At 46.5% G+C, this 15,104-nt stretch overlaps 1 protein-coding gene across 1 annotated transcript; it reads right to left on the reverse strand.

Moving 5' to 3' along the window:
* Positions 1-2,595: 2,595 nt before the first annotated feature.
* On the reverse strand, positions 2,596-14,746 carry trmt61a (tRNA methyltransferase 61A). Its single transcript, XM_062398088.1, is given in 6 exon segments — positions 2,596-3,270; positions 6,922-7,035; positions 7,038-7,147; positions 7,149-7,185; positions 12,680-13,024; positions 14,585-14,746. Coding segments are annotated over 5 exon segments (903 nt in total). The 5' UTR covers positions 13,011-13,024; positions 14,585-14,746; the 3' UTR covers positions 2,596-2,959.
* Between the last annotated feature and the right edge of the window lie 358 nt (positions 14,747-15,104).

Here is a 15,104-nt window from a genome sequence, read left to right on the forward strand (position 1 = left end):
ACAAACCAGAAGCTGACAATAAAGACAGATGAGGCGTCTCAACTTGGATATATAAACGCTGCCGTCTTGTGTTGATGCTTTAATTTGGAGCCAGAGCGAACGGGGCGGGGGGGAGCCGGGGTATCTCTCGACCAATCGTGAGTCCGTCTCAGCTGTCAATCGTGACATCATGCCACTGGAGACTATCTGAACTGGAGCGTGTGAAATCTGGAGCAGATCCAAAGGAAATATGTATCTGGTGAATTTGAATGTTTCATCAGGAGCCTGTTGAGCTGTGGTGGAGGTGTGAGCTCCTCTGACTGAAATCATTCTTTGTTCTGTTATTAAGCTTCTGTTGCTCCGGTTAAAAACTCGTTTTCATATAAATCACCTTGAGCTGCTGCCACACGGTCCATATGAATAAAGGTTATTATATAAGTTTCTTTAAATCCTCTAACCTCAGCTCCTCTCTCTCCTGAGTCACCAGCAAAACCCCTGATTGTTTAAAATCTCCAAAACAATCTGTGTGGCTCTAAGTCCTGGTTCCTCACTAATCACAAACATGGAAGCTGACGCCCGACACGCCCTCTCATCTCGTCGCGTGCCGCCCCCCCCCCCTGGCACCACGGCGTCAGGCCTGGACGTTTGCCGGGTATCGGCGCTGGGCTCAGGACGGCAGAAGACAAGCTGGTTAAGCTGCAGGATTTCCAGCGGCTCAGAGCAGCTATTCCCAGCACCGGTCAGATTAGAGCCTCCGCAGTGGGACGAGTCGCTCAGGGCATCAGTTCAGCTTCCAGTCAATTACATGACTCAGCTCTCTGGACACTGACCAGAGGAACTGGTGTTTGTTTAATGGAGGGTTAAATACGTGACCGACAGAGACACGTTAGCCTCGACCCTCTGGAGGACTCATCCATCTGCTGACCAATCACAGAGCCTCTGGACTTCTCGGAGTCTGAAGGAGTTTACGTTCATTTCCTCAGGCGACTGAAGTCATCTGCATGTCACTCATATCTCCGTCAAGGCCCAACAGGCTCCTGAGCTTCAACCAGGCCTCATAGTCAAGTCACAAGTCATAGAATCATAATTTCCATTGAGGAATAACTGTAGCTTTTTGAATCCTTGAATTGTTCTCTGGGAAATTGATAAAACTTGAGTGAATCCAGGTTAAATCCAAGTAACACCCACGATGTGCTGGACTCAGAGTTACTCACTTCCTCCGCCCACACACTCCTCACTGGTTAACACAGAAAAGCTCCAGACACACAAACACTCATTTGTCCAGTTCTACCGTGCAGACACACAAATAACAGTCAGTTTAAAACCGACATTTACAAGTTTCCACTTCAACCGGAGCTTTAGGAGGGAAATGGTGTCATGGTGTCCCATCAGTCTCCTGCACAGTCGATTTGAAGGAGGATCTCGGTAAGGTTTAGTAATGTAGAGTGTGGAGACCCAACTTGAGGTCGCAGGGACGTGAAAACTCTTGAAATGATATTGGGCCGTCACAGTTGATTATTTGACACATCAGGCTTGGGTCTGGATGCTTAGTTTATTCTTGGGTTCGCACAGGTTCGGTCAAATAAATTGTGGCCCGACTCGCACTCCAATTTAATTAACTTTCTCTAGCCCCCCCCGTAGCCCTGAGCCTTGGCCAGTTGAGTAATCCCTGCTCAGGCTGCTACCGGAGTAGATTTTTGGCCGCTCTCTCTCAGCCACTCGGTCACAGACACACACATGCAGCGACCTGCCTCCACACGGTGAACTAAAACAATCTCAATGCTTTTTATAACCAGGTCTAAGCTCAGGATTAAACCGTTAACCAGCCTGAAGCGTCCCCGATGCAGACACCTGCCTCTAAAAGCAGCAGGAGCTTCAACTAAAAACAGATTCAATGTGTGATGATATGATTAGACAGAAATGATTCACAACTGTAACTTGAGGGCAGATATTAATCTCTGAACTTTCTGGAACGCTTTGGAGAAGAAACTCTTCCTAAGAAGTCGAGTGAGAACAGATCAGGGAGCAGTAATGATTTTCCAGAGCTTCACTGGATCTCGTCTCAAACAAAGCATCTGACAGTGGTATCCGTCAGGTCGGGTCTGGAAGAGGACAGAACCACAGCACCAACTTTCCTCCACAGAGACATCAAACATGTACAAGTAGCAGGAACAAGATTATTTCACGATTTCAACTGTAAAGACTCAAGAGATTTGAACCCTTCTTGGTTTTAGCTTTCAACCTTTGCCATGTGTTTTGAACATTTTGGGAAAAGCTTGTGAAAAGAATCAGTAACTTGAGATTAGAAAGAATATGATCAAATTAGTAAATCAAGTTTATACCTGCAAAGTGAAGCCAAAGCATCTTGATTGCCCCCTGATGGCTGCCTGCAGAATACGCCATAAACCCTGCCTCCTCCATGTTAGCAGAATATCATATCATATACGGAACAAACTTTGATGGTATATAAACAGTGTGAAACTTCATGATTGACAGCTGGGACTGACTTCTTGATTGGTCGAGTGCATGCATCGGCTGGATATGTTTCAGATTTTGTTTCATTACAACATTTATGGGGTTGTAGGATCAAATAAAAACAAAACAAGATTTCTCCTTTTTACACATTTATTGTTTTCATATGAATCCAAACGTGCATAAAATGAAAATACAAAATAAAACTGTTCCAGTCAACAAATGAAAGCAGCTTAAAAAGCACAGAGATTCTTCTCAAATTAATTTGCTGTGGATTTGATTTTCACTCTTGCTTGATGCAAGCAACCAACCGGTGCCAAGTGACAGGAGCACAGAATCATGTAACACACAACTGTAAATCCTTTCAGCGCTGCAGAGCCAACAGGGAGCCGGAGGAACCTGGTACCCCCACCGCCCCCCCCCGCTGGATTATCACAGTCTTATGAATGTACGAGGGAAGTACGGATTATCAACTGCACGAGAGAAAAACCCCTCTAGGTTCCGAGCTCTAGGTTCTGGGTTTGGTGGCGAAGGTGAGGTAACCTGTGTGACCCGGTATCTCTCTGGGAGGCGTGGTCGTCTTCAGGGTGACGGAGGCGTGGTTCGGCGCCTGCTGTTTGCCGTCGGGCTCAGTCGGAGCGCAGAGGTCGGGCCCGGAGTCAGGACCGAAGTCGGGCAGCGGCAGGTAGATGTTCCTAACGTCGTGGACCCGGAGCAGAACCTCCAAGGGGCTGATCTCCTCGAAGCCCTGATCCGCCAGCGCCTGGCACGTCTTCTGAACCTGCTCGATGCACGGAGAGAACGAGCACAAGCGACCCCCTGGAGAGAGAGAGAGAGAGAGAGAGAGAGAGAGAGAGAGAGAGTGAGAGAGAGAAAAGATTCAATAACAAATATGAATGTCAGTGAGTCAAGGTCGGTCTGAAAAAGGAAATTCAGGTCCATTTAATCCAGGATCTCTGTTTTCTGAGAAGCGCTCGACTTCCTGGGAACAGGAGAAACTGACTGGACCAAAGATTTTGACCGAAACACAATGTTTATGAAAAGGAAACAATTACACAATTATCCTTGTGTGAGTTTTCTTGTCCAACATGCTCGTGACAACCACACGACTCATGTCTGAGGAACTTGTGTCGAAGGTGCGTTTCCTCTGTGTCTTCTGAAACAGTCACGGAAATAGAAAAATAATCCAAACCAGACTTATAAACTTAAAATGGACTGAAGGAGGAATCTTCTTCCCTCCAGGGAAACTCAGGATACTACAGCTTCTAATAATAATTTGTTTTCCTTTCACTTAGGAGAGAGTTTGGAAAAGCATCTTCTCTCCCAAACAAAGCAGACCTGTGACCCGTCGGGCTCCAGGCTGAGGTTTGGGGATCCTCAGGAGGATGAGAACAGATCACCTACCGGCCCCGGCCTCTCGTCTCCAAACCGATCCCCGCTGCGATCACAGCAGGAGGCCGCGAGGAGCCAAGTGCACTTTCACCGGCTGACCTGGAGACTGAAGAATGTGACTCGGAGCAGAGCAGCTGGACGGAGCTGGGATCAGAGCGGACAGAGGAGTGGACTCCTGGGTCATTTTCAGCTCTAATACAGATTTAAGTTAAACATACAGTTGTTTTTTTCTTCTCAGCGTCAAACCTGCTTCTATACAGTAGATGAACCAATCGGCTCGATGTCCAGATTCACGGTACCTACACTTGTAGTTTCAATTTCATCCTCTGGGAGGTTCAGATGATGTTTCATCCCGTGTGCGTGGAGTTCTTTGGTTTGTTTGTTGGTTGTTTAACTTCCACAGATCGCAAACCTCACAATTGTTAATTTTTACATTTAATGTGGACAAAACTTTTCAGAAGCACAAGGTGCTAGTGACCCAGATCTGACCCCGTCCACTTTATGCTTCAGGACCAATGGAAGACGCAGAGGTGCATGATGGGAGATGGACGAGTCTGTGTTCGAAACCTTTGGATTCAGGAGCTGCAGATTTACTCAGTGGACTCAGGAGTGAAGGTGCAGCTCTGTTGGAAGTTCATTGTGTCTCGTAAACACCGCAGGATGTTTCAGATAGCAGACCATCCTTCAGCTCACAGGACCAGTGCCCACCCCCCCCCCCCCCCCCCCCCCCCCCCGGCCATAAACACAGCGCCACGGTCTCCCGGCAACCAGCGCCAACACAGGGAGGGGTCGGGTTGATGATTGTACGAGGAGCCGTTATTAATAACCTCGACTATCAGCCGGGATCCTCACATGCCTGGAGCTGGGATGTGTTTGTGAGTCTCTGGGGTTCTTGAGTTTCTTCTCCTGTGTTTGCTCTAAAACTCAGATAATAAAGGCTCCTTAGTCCTTTGAGGGGCAGGGAGGGAGGGTGAGCGCGGTCAGAGAACAGCCGGGCACAGCGACGGGACTCAGGCCAAAGCGTTCCCTGAATTACAACTTGTAAAAGAAAGGGGGGAATATTTCACTGCCTGTTGTTTATTCCACCGCAGTGAAGCAGATCTCAGCCGGAGAGGAGATCTGCAGTCACATCACAGATTCTATCTTCACAGCCCGAACGGTGACTGTGACTCATCAGAGGAGGGAACTAAATAATCGATTAATGATATATTATAAAAGATATAAGACAATTTGTTTGTTATTTGATAGAAAACTGAAAACTTCACTGAGTTTTAAAACATTATTATGTTCAGTTTCCTCTTTGTTCTGGACAAATACAAATACATAAGAATCTGCAGATTGATATAATTTGCTGGATGAGGGTTATCATTGGTTTTTACTGTTATTCATCAAACATCATGACCTAACTGTGGGAAATGAAATGCCACTAATGCTTTAGCAGATGTAAACAGGAAGCTCAATGTTAAACTTATTTATTCAGCTCGTATCTTTTCAAACTGGCTCTATTTTAAGTATTTAGTCATTAGCACTTCCTGTTTGCAGCGGACACAAGCAGGCCACCGTCACTGGATTGATTTGATACCCACAGAAATGTAGAACTTGATGATTCTTGTGATTTATGGATAAGAAAAGGATTATTCATGGAAAGTCTGGGTTTTGTCTGAGTGGATTTTACACCCGTCGTGCCGACCTGAGCTCAGAGTCTCTTCAGATTTTGCAGGTGAAGTTGTGAAGGTTTCACTCTTCTGGTTCTTGGCTGTTGACGCTCAGCTCAGCTCCGACTCTCCGGAGGAAAACATCCAGTCGGAGCAGTGGGAAGCAATTTAAGCTTTTCCTCCTGGAGCCACAATCAGCAGCTCTCTCCCTGCAGCATAACCCTGTATGGTCATGGGACTGCTCCACAATGGCTGCCCTCTATTTATCTGTATCTTTATGTGTGTGTGTGTGTGTGTGTGTGTGTGTGTGTGTGTGTGTGTGTGTGTGTGTGTGTTGTATGCTATGGTCCAGCTCATGAGATGTGGCAGTGGCACCATAAAAGGGAGTCGGAGGAGGTGGAGAGAGTTGCAGAGCAGCATCTTCACTCCTGCAGCATTCCTCTTCATATTGGGGCTTGGTTTTGATGTTCATGATGCATTCACGTGCCTCAGGAATATTTGCTTTCAGACTAACCAGCTCACCTGTTTGGGTCGATGTGGATCACAGGGATTATTTTGTGTATAATTCTTGCACATTAAAAAATAAGTTGAGGTTTGTCCGTTGATAAAATGAATTCTACGGATTCTTTGTCTTTGCATCAGACAAAGTCACTCAGGTCCGACCTCAACCTCTCAGCCACCTCCTCTGTCTGATCCCTGAAGGTTCCTCACTTATTTAGTTCCTTTGAGAGCAGATCAGGTATCAGCCCCGATGCAACAGAGTCATTATTACCCAGTTAGAGTGAAGACATTGTGGATCTGACCTCAGGTCTGTTTGGTTAAACCTAAACAAACAGCTCTTAACACGCCTGGTGATTTCAGAACGAAACCCTCACATTGCACAAGGCTCCGTGTCAACCTGACTTTACGTGTGAACGCTGACCAGGGATCTGCCGACCTGCCCGGACATGCTGCAGGTCCCGGTTGTCACAGAGACTCCAGACAAACTTTCTGCCTCATCAGCTAAACGTACGTCGAGGTCCCGATGAACAAACACACGCTCACAAGGTCGAGCGCCGCTGGTCGGGACGGACGCTCGTGCTGCTGCTGCAGAGCGAGGCGCTGCAGTCACGGGAGGGAGGGGGGGGGGGGATACATTCTCAGGCTGGTGTTTTAAAAAAAGATGCTCAGTCATGGTCATGAAGTTCCTGCTGCACCAGGATGACTCAGAACAGCCGTGACTTTACCGTACATATACGACCGCAGCCGAACACGTTTCATTCATCTGATGAACTCAACACCTGGTCGTTAACTGGTTATCCACTCCTGTTGAGACTTGTTGTTCAGATCACATTAAATACACAAATGTACAGTGTGTAGTATCAGCGTTGTGTTGCAGCGTGGATCATGGGAGTTGAACCGTCTGATTAGAGGTGCGTCTCACCGTGTCTCTTCAGCGCGGCCTTGGCGTGGTGCACGGCCTCCCAGGGGCTCGGGATGTCCAGGAACACCGCGTCCGCCACGCCGCTCACTCCGAAGCCGTCCTTGCACACGTCTGGTTCCTGACGGTCACCAGGTGATCCACGCGGTGCTCCTTGAACTCCTCGGCCACCTTCTCCGCCCGCTGCTGGTGGAACTCCACGGTGTGCAGGTGGCCGGTGGGGGCGAGGTGCGCAGGATGGCGTGGAGAGGGAGCCGCTGCCAGTACCTGTGAACACAGACGCCACGGGGAGGATGAGTCACTGACGGCTGAAGGCTCACGGTGGGAAAAGGACTTACTCAGCTTTATATCTGTCCAACGTTATTGTGTCATAGACCTGAACAAAATAAACCTACAATGGACATTTGAAATCTGCAGTGAAGACATCTGAGATGTGCACAGAAGCATCAGGAACACAAGTAGAAGAACGTGAGGCGTTTAGCATTGTTGCTGCATAGCAAGAAGGTCCCCGGTTCAAATCCCGTGTAGTTTGTATGTTGACCTCCTGGCGGCCTGCGCTTCGCCTGCTTCCTCCAACATTTCCAAAGTTAATTAGAGACTCTAAAGTGGACATAGGTGTGAATACGGGTGTGCATGTTGTATGTTGGCTCTGTGACACCCTGCCTCTTGCCCTGTGTCAGCTGGGCCAGGCAGCAGCTCCTCTGTGACCCTCAAGACCAGGAGATGACAGATACACCGGGTCCTGCTCTCACACTGAAGGATCGGCTCCATCAAACACCAGGAGGAAAAAACCCAACGCCACACGAATCTCTCGTCAGCTCAGAAACCCCACACGGGGACATTGTTGTGTCCCTGAAATGACGGTGTGATCTTTCCTCTGTCGCGTCACAGTCACAACAAAAGAGTCCAGCTGTAACCACGACACACAAACACACACGTTTTCACACTGCTGCTCTCTCTCCTCTGGATGATAAGTGGATGCTACATTTCTGAGTGGGCCTTCTCTGCCGGGAAGCAGCCGTGTCGCTCCTCCTGCTCTACACAATGACTGCTAATGTACAGTTTGTGAAAGAGGATGCGAGTGTGCCTTAGTGTGTGTGTGTGTGTGTCTCTGTGTGTGTGTGATTTTACAAAGAAATAAGCCCGATCACGTGACCTGCAGTTACGTCTGCGGGAGCGTTGATGCTAGAGGCCAGCACATCCCATCCTCCACAGCTCCCTCCTTCTCTTCACATTACATCACCGCCGCCTTTGTTCACACGGCCACAAAGAGGCCAATGTCCCCCCCCCCCCACAGCCGCGCTCTGCCCGCCTCCAGCCCCTCACCGCGGCACAGGGTGCAGACTGCTGATGGAGGAAACGGTGGACTGGTTTTGAAGTAAACCCAACAGGAGAGAGAACACAGAGATGTTAAATAAACCGATTTGGAATTGAGGAATATTTAAAAAAACGACTGTCCCCTTGAGAGAGAGAGAGAGAGAGAGAGCGAGAGAGAGAGAAACAGGGGATGGGGGGGACATAGAGAGCGAGTAACTGTGAGGTTGACATGTTCGAGAGGACTCACCACATGTTGAGTTAATGCCAAATTTAAACAAATATTCAATTTGCAATATTAAAATTAATCAAATTTTTACAACTGAGGAGCATCAACCGGCAGCGCACCTGCCACCTGCAGCCATTGGACCGTACTAGCTGTCAATCACACTGTATCCCCGCCCCGATGCTAATGGACTGTTTGACTCTGATGCAACACAACTTGTGAAATGAACATCATGTGTAGTGAAGAAGACTTGGAAACTCGAGATTGTGAGGACACAAACTACTTAAGAAATGAGAAGTGAAAGTCGCCCTTTGCAAATCAGCTTCACATTCAGGACCTGGAGTCTTTGTCCATAAACTGTCTCTCATTGTCCATTTGTTAAGTAACTCATTATAATATTCATTATATTAATCAACCATTTGTCAAAGCACTAAATCAACTTCTGCAGCATCAACAACAGAACAGGAAGTGCATGTTCAACCCAAATAGCTGAATCTGGGCAACAGTATGAATTTGATCAAAGTGGATCTGGTGTTTTTAAAGTGTGTCTGTAACCAGTGGATCTTCATGACAGGAGCAGTCAGTCCAAAGTCCAGACCAGGCTGGTCCGATCTCACAGACTGATTCTCCCCGGCCGCCTCACACCCGAGCTGCAGCGAGCTGTGCTTCAAGTTGAGGGTGTGAGTCGGAGACACAGAGTGCTGGTTATAAGTCAGACAGAAGAACGGACAGAAATAGAAGCAGAAAGCAGAAGTCAGAACCTGATGTGACAGAAAAAGAGAAGCAGACGTGTCGGTCATGAGGAGGCTTGTGACACCGCTGAAGGAAAAAGAGCATCAGTGTTAAACTAAGAGAAAAAACCCTGAAGTGGAAAATGATAAAAGTGCAGAGAACAAGATTTTCCTTCTTGGTTCTTTATCATAAAAGACATGATGTTGAAAAACACCCCATCGAGCATGCACCACACTGTCCCTTCATCTTTAGGCCACAACACAACACAACCATAAGCATTTTAGCATATTGATCTTTTTCACATTAACATCTGAAGACAATCGGTCGGCATCAGAACTAGTGGGGCTGCGAAGGAGCATATTTCATATTGAGACGTTGGCTCGTATCTGATCATCTTCCTGCTCCTCGAGTCTTGAGGAGATAACGTTGATGCTTTGTTGGATCCAGTGAACACGTTGCAGAGGAACTGATTTGAAGAAGCTGCGTTTCCTCTTTATTAAGGAATGAGATTTAAAAGGCACATTACTCCAATGAGGATGAATTCATCTTAAGTGAGAGCTTTGCTTTGAGGCTAATGATCCAAACAACTGGTGACTCCTCCGAGGAATCTAATCTGCTGTGAGAACAGGGCGGTAAGATGGCGACTGTACGTGAGGTTGAAGACATGGTGGGGGGAGGGGAGGGAGGCTGAGGCTGACTGTCGACCTGAACTCTGAGTCAGTTCTGCTTTCTGTTCTCCATCTCTATCAAACACATCGTGGAGACCGGCTCTGAGAGTGAGACCAGCACAGAGGTCAGGAAGCTGAATTCCCCTGAAGGCAATTTGCAAAGTGAAAGTCAGAGAGTATCTCTCTCTCTCTCTCTCTCTGTTGACCCAGTTTGGACTCTGCAGACGTCAGAGAAGCTTTCAGCCCTGAAACGTTCTTCTGCCTTTAGTAACATCTGAAGACTCATGATACAGAAACTGATCGTCTATCGAATTGTTCAAGATTATTATCCTTGCATAATGTTATGTAGAAATCCAGCAGAATCAAGTGTGGGGGGGGGGAGGGAGATACATTCTCAGGCTGGTTGTTTTTAAAAAAAAAGATGTCACACACGTAGAAGACACTGATGAAGACGTCAGGTGATGTAAACACGATCACATGATCTCTGGAGCAGAGTTAATACATCACTTCCTGTCTCCGCCTGCTGCCCCCGGCTGCTCCCCCACCCGCCTGAATAATGCAGAGGATTTGATGCTGTGCAGAAAACCTCCTGCTGTGTTGTGCACGTGTCAAAGTCAAACTCCAGAACCTCTTCTCCAGACTTCACCTGGAGGTCAAGTCTGAAAACTGCTCCACTGTATCTGTAAGATCTAGTTCCCTTCGATGTGAGATTTCCAGTTTAAAACTTCAAATCGTCAACTCTTGAGGATCAATGACGAGTTCCTCCTTCTGTAACGAGGTCGTGAACTTGAGTTGTGGTGAATATTTACTCAGCACACTGGCAGTGACGTGCCTGATGAGAAACCCTGATACAGGAAGGAATCAAACAAGCAGCCACTCGACAGAGGGAGCGAGTTCTGGAACGACCTGGCTCCAAGGTGACTCCTCCGCATGACCGCTGGCTCCTTCAGCCGGCCCGCCATGTTGGGGGGGGGAACGAGAGAGAGAGAGAGAGAGAGAGAGAGAGAGAGAGAGAGAGAGAGAGAGAGAGAGAGAGAGAGAGAGAGAGAGAGAGAGAGAGAGAGAGAGAGAGAGAGAGAGAGAGAGAGAGAGAGAGAGAGAGAGAGAGAGAGAGAGAGAGAGAGAGAGAGAGAGAGAGAGAGAGAGGAGCTGACAAAATCCTCTCTAATCTCTGCATGTTCACACAAAACGTCTCCTCCACTGGTTACAAACCATCAGGCGGAACACAATGAGTCACCACAGTGTCGTACAGACGATGATTAGCGACGCACAACGACTCTGAAGTGTCGTTATGTGCAGATAATGAAACGCTTCGTTCACGAGGAGATTTAATGAACCACTCTTTCAATCTGCTCAAACCGTTTCTCCTCTGGATCTCGATATCACCAGAGTTGTGGTTTTATTCTCATGCACACTGATTATTAAACATACACAAAGAAAGTACCAGAGGAATTCGATACCGATGCAGATAGTGCAGCTCTCCTCACGCAGCTGCAGTGTAAGTGCTGACTAAACAGATCCCCCACTGAACTCATTCATCACCCCAGAGACCTCTGCAATCTCAACTCTCACACACAGACACACACAGACACACACACACAAGGTTCACCAAGTACAATCAATGACGTGACGTGTGCAGGGCTGCCAGCAGTCAAATATGATGTAGCACTGCACCACACACACACACAAACGTCCCCTACCATCCCCCCCACTCCTGTCTCCTGCACTGGGAGAAATGGGAAAAGCAACACACTCCAAGCGATTGCAATTTAACAAATGGAGATGGAAGACGCAGCTGAAGGCAAAGGGAGAGCTATCAGTGTTCAGTAGAGCTGCTGCCTCCATTAAGGCCCGACAGTCACATTCAATTCAAACACTCAAGCTTTCCTGGATAATAAAACACCGGCTGCAGCAGAACAGCAGATCTCGAGCCGCACCTCAAAACGCACACATCGTAAAAATGAAATGCTGCTGTCGGGTCACGACACAAATCAAACACTGAAAACAGACGACAGGATTTCCAGCCTGAGCTGCACAGGGGCTTCTCTAATCACGTAACAATGGAACATGACTGATCCTGAGAGTGAATCAGTCGGTGCAGCTTCTTCATATCCGTCTACACAGGAAATGATCGGCTTCACTCGTCCATCTCATACGTGCCGAACAAACGCATGTGGGTGTGTAACGGTTCACGACTCGGTCACACTCTAAGAGCCACACCAGAAGAAGTATGAGTGTGTTGCTGAAATGCTGAAGTGTGGTCTCCACCGTGCCTGAACGCATCCTGTGTCGACAGCGAGAGCAGAGCTGCTACTTTCACTTTGCTCCCGACATAAACATTTAATCAGGCATCGAACATTTATGAGTCACATGATGGCTTCAGAATCGAGAGCCTTGTTTCTCCTGGTGTTTGGTTTCCGTCCCCGAGCTGCGTTTCTGTGCAGCAGCCGTTGAATGTGATGCATTCGAATGCAAAATGCTTCTGTTTGTGCAGGACGAGGTGGTTTCTGCTCAGATGGAGATGTGATGGGATCCCACTGTGCGTGCTGAAGAGTAACAGCATCACGGGTTGTTATTGGTTCGCCTCCCAGGCTACTAATGGAAGCTCATTAACTATTTAACCAAACGTTCTTGGCAGCTTCTACTTGATGATTACTCGTGTGTAATGATTTTGGTTCCCTCTCTTATCTGGAGACTGTAAATAAAGATGTGTTATTTCTCGTTCTCGTGATTTAACACAAAATAAAAGATATAAAGCTTCTCTTCCTGTGTTCCAGAGAAAACTGCACCGAAATAAGTGATGTTCTGAATCCACGCTCACCCGACTCGCAGACGACCGACCCCGGCTTCAGCTCCAGCATCATGGTGATGGTGGCGATGTCGGTGGTGTAGAGGATCTGTGTGCGATGCGGCAGGCACACCGTCCACAGCTCGGGCGTCGGGTGAAGCACCTGCACCCACCCGCCTTTGCTGCAGGTGACCTTCGACCCGTAGCGCTGGCCGATGAGGTCCGTCGAGTGGCGAATGGCTCCGAAGCGGGTCTGCGTCTGGGCGCCCTGCTGCACCTTGACGGGCATCAGGGAGTCGTGGCCCAGGTACACGATAGCCACGTCCCCGTCCTGAATGAAGTCCTTGTACTCCACGAAGCTCATGGTGACCGGTCGCTCTGCAACAGGTCGTCAAAGATGAAGTTTATAAACCAAATACAACATGGAACTATATCAACACATGGTTCTTCCTTATTTAAAACACACCATCTTCTAAAAGAGTTTATTTATATGATAATCACACAGAAAGCAGTCGCCTTCTTTCTCTCTACATCTCTTCACATACTTTTATTAATATTTAAATATATTTAAATGTAAAGATTAACAACTTTTTATGAGCTGAGCTTATTTTACATTTGTTAACTTCCTCATATATAATTTTACTGCCCAGGACACAATCAGATGTAAACTGAATTCAAGTGACAAGACAAAATGTTCATCTTTAAATTCTTAATATACAGAAAATCCGCTGGTTTCTGACTTTTACACATTTTGGTTGTTGCAGTGAATCTGCATCTTTCATGTCTTTGTGTCGTCTTACGTTGAATTAATGTTACGTCGTTCATGTAAGTCAAGTCAAAGTCGTGTTCATGGGTTTGTTTTGAATTCTCTTTTGTAATGATTACCGAGTTTAATGAAGCAAACACATAAAATAAAGTGACCCGAAGGTTCTGCAGCCATTTCAAGCCATTTAACTAAGTTGTTGGAAAATCAAACAACCACAATGACATTCAAAATGGCCACAAAGACACAAAGATACGACACAGAGACACAAAGTAAACATCAAGACACATTAAAGAACCACAGAGACACAAAAAATATCCACGAAGACAAACGATGAGTAAAAAGAGAAGAAAACGACAATAGAGACATATGAGACGACTGCAAAGATACACAACAAAAGCAAAGAGACAGACAAACAATCACAGACACACAACTACCACAAGGAGACAAAACTACAACCTCAAAGCCCTAGATTGACCCTCTGAATCTCTATTATCTTAAATGACAAGAACAAATAAGACAAAATGAAGACACACAGACACACAAAGGGATCAGTGAAATGTAGAAACACTAAAAGTGAGCTGGTCCTTTTTCAACAACCAGCTGATCTGCAGCCTGTTTAGAATCAATAAGACTTAAAACCAAGTTATGGTTAAAAAACAACAGATTCAGATTTAAACTTTTGACCCAAGAGGAAACTCACCTGGACACAACACCTGAGGTTAGCTTCCCTGTAGCTTTAGCCACAACTGATGCTAACTGGTAGATTCACCACTGTTGGGAGCAGCTAGCTAACAAGCTAACGTTAGCTTGTTGTGTAAAACTTAATTCGAAGTTTACAGACTATTAACGTCACATGTCACCTCAGACACACACAAACAGTCATGTGACAGAATGACACACAGTCTGTGCTCTTCTACTGAAAAGGTTCAACATACTAACTAGCCAACATGCTAACGTTAGGTCGTTTGGTAACATTTCAAATACAGTTAACAAATTATTAAAGTGTTTTATAATCTATATGATACAAGGAGTCTTAGCACAGAGTGACTGAGAGCCTTTGTTCATCTACTAAATAGTTATAATAGCGTTTGTGTCCAACATGCTAACTAGCCAACATGCTAACGTTAGCTGCAGCTACCGGTTTGAAACCATAGTTTAAATCGCTCACTCACCTTGTCCGGAAGTGACGTCTTTACCACCTCGATACAAACAAACACTTAAGTTAGTAAACCACCGTTTCTGCTCTTAGTGTGTCTGTCTGCGTGTGTTTGTGTGTCTGTGTGTGCAACGCTGTCAGGTTCTCATTCATTCACACGTGGTGTTGTTTTCACAGGAAGTTGAGTGGATCAGACCGGAAGTGATCTATAATCTCTATCCGCTCCTTCGGTCCATTCAAAGAGGAAGTGCAGGTGATTTGTAGATCTGCGATTCACTGTCCGATGTAGTTTAAATGGTTCTTAAGTGTAAAAGTGTCAAACTGCGGCGTCAGTGTTTCTGTATCATCAATAAGCTTCTTGATTAGATTCAGTTTGATAATCAACCATGAAAGTTCAGTTATAGGTTGAACAATAATGTACAAAATCACACACAGTATTAGGATCATAATCACAGCTGATCAGGGGTAAGAGTAAGTTTAATAAAACACAGGGGAGTACAAATACAGATTAAAAAGGAGAATCTGTCAAAAGGGTT

Source organism: Platichthys flesus, chromosome 10, assembly GCF_949316205.1.
Source record: "Platichthys flesus chromosome 10, fPlaFle2.1, whole genome shotgun sequence".
Lineage (NCBI taxonomy): Eukaryota > Metazoa > Chordata > Actinopteri > Pleuronectiformes > Pleuronectidae > Platichthys > Platichthys flesus.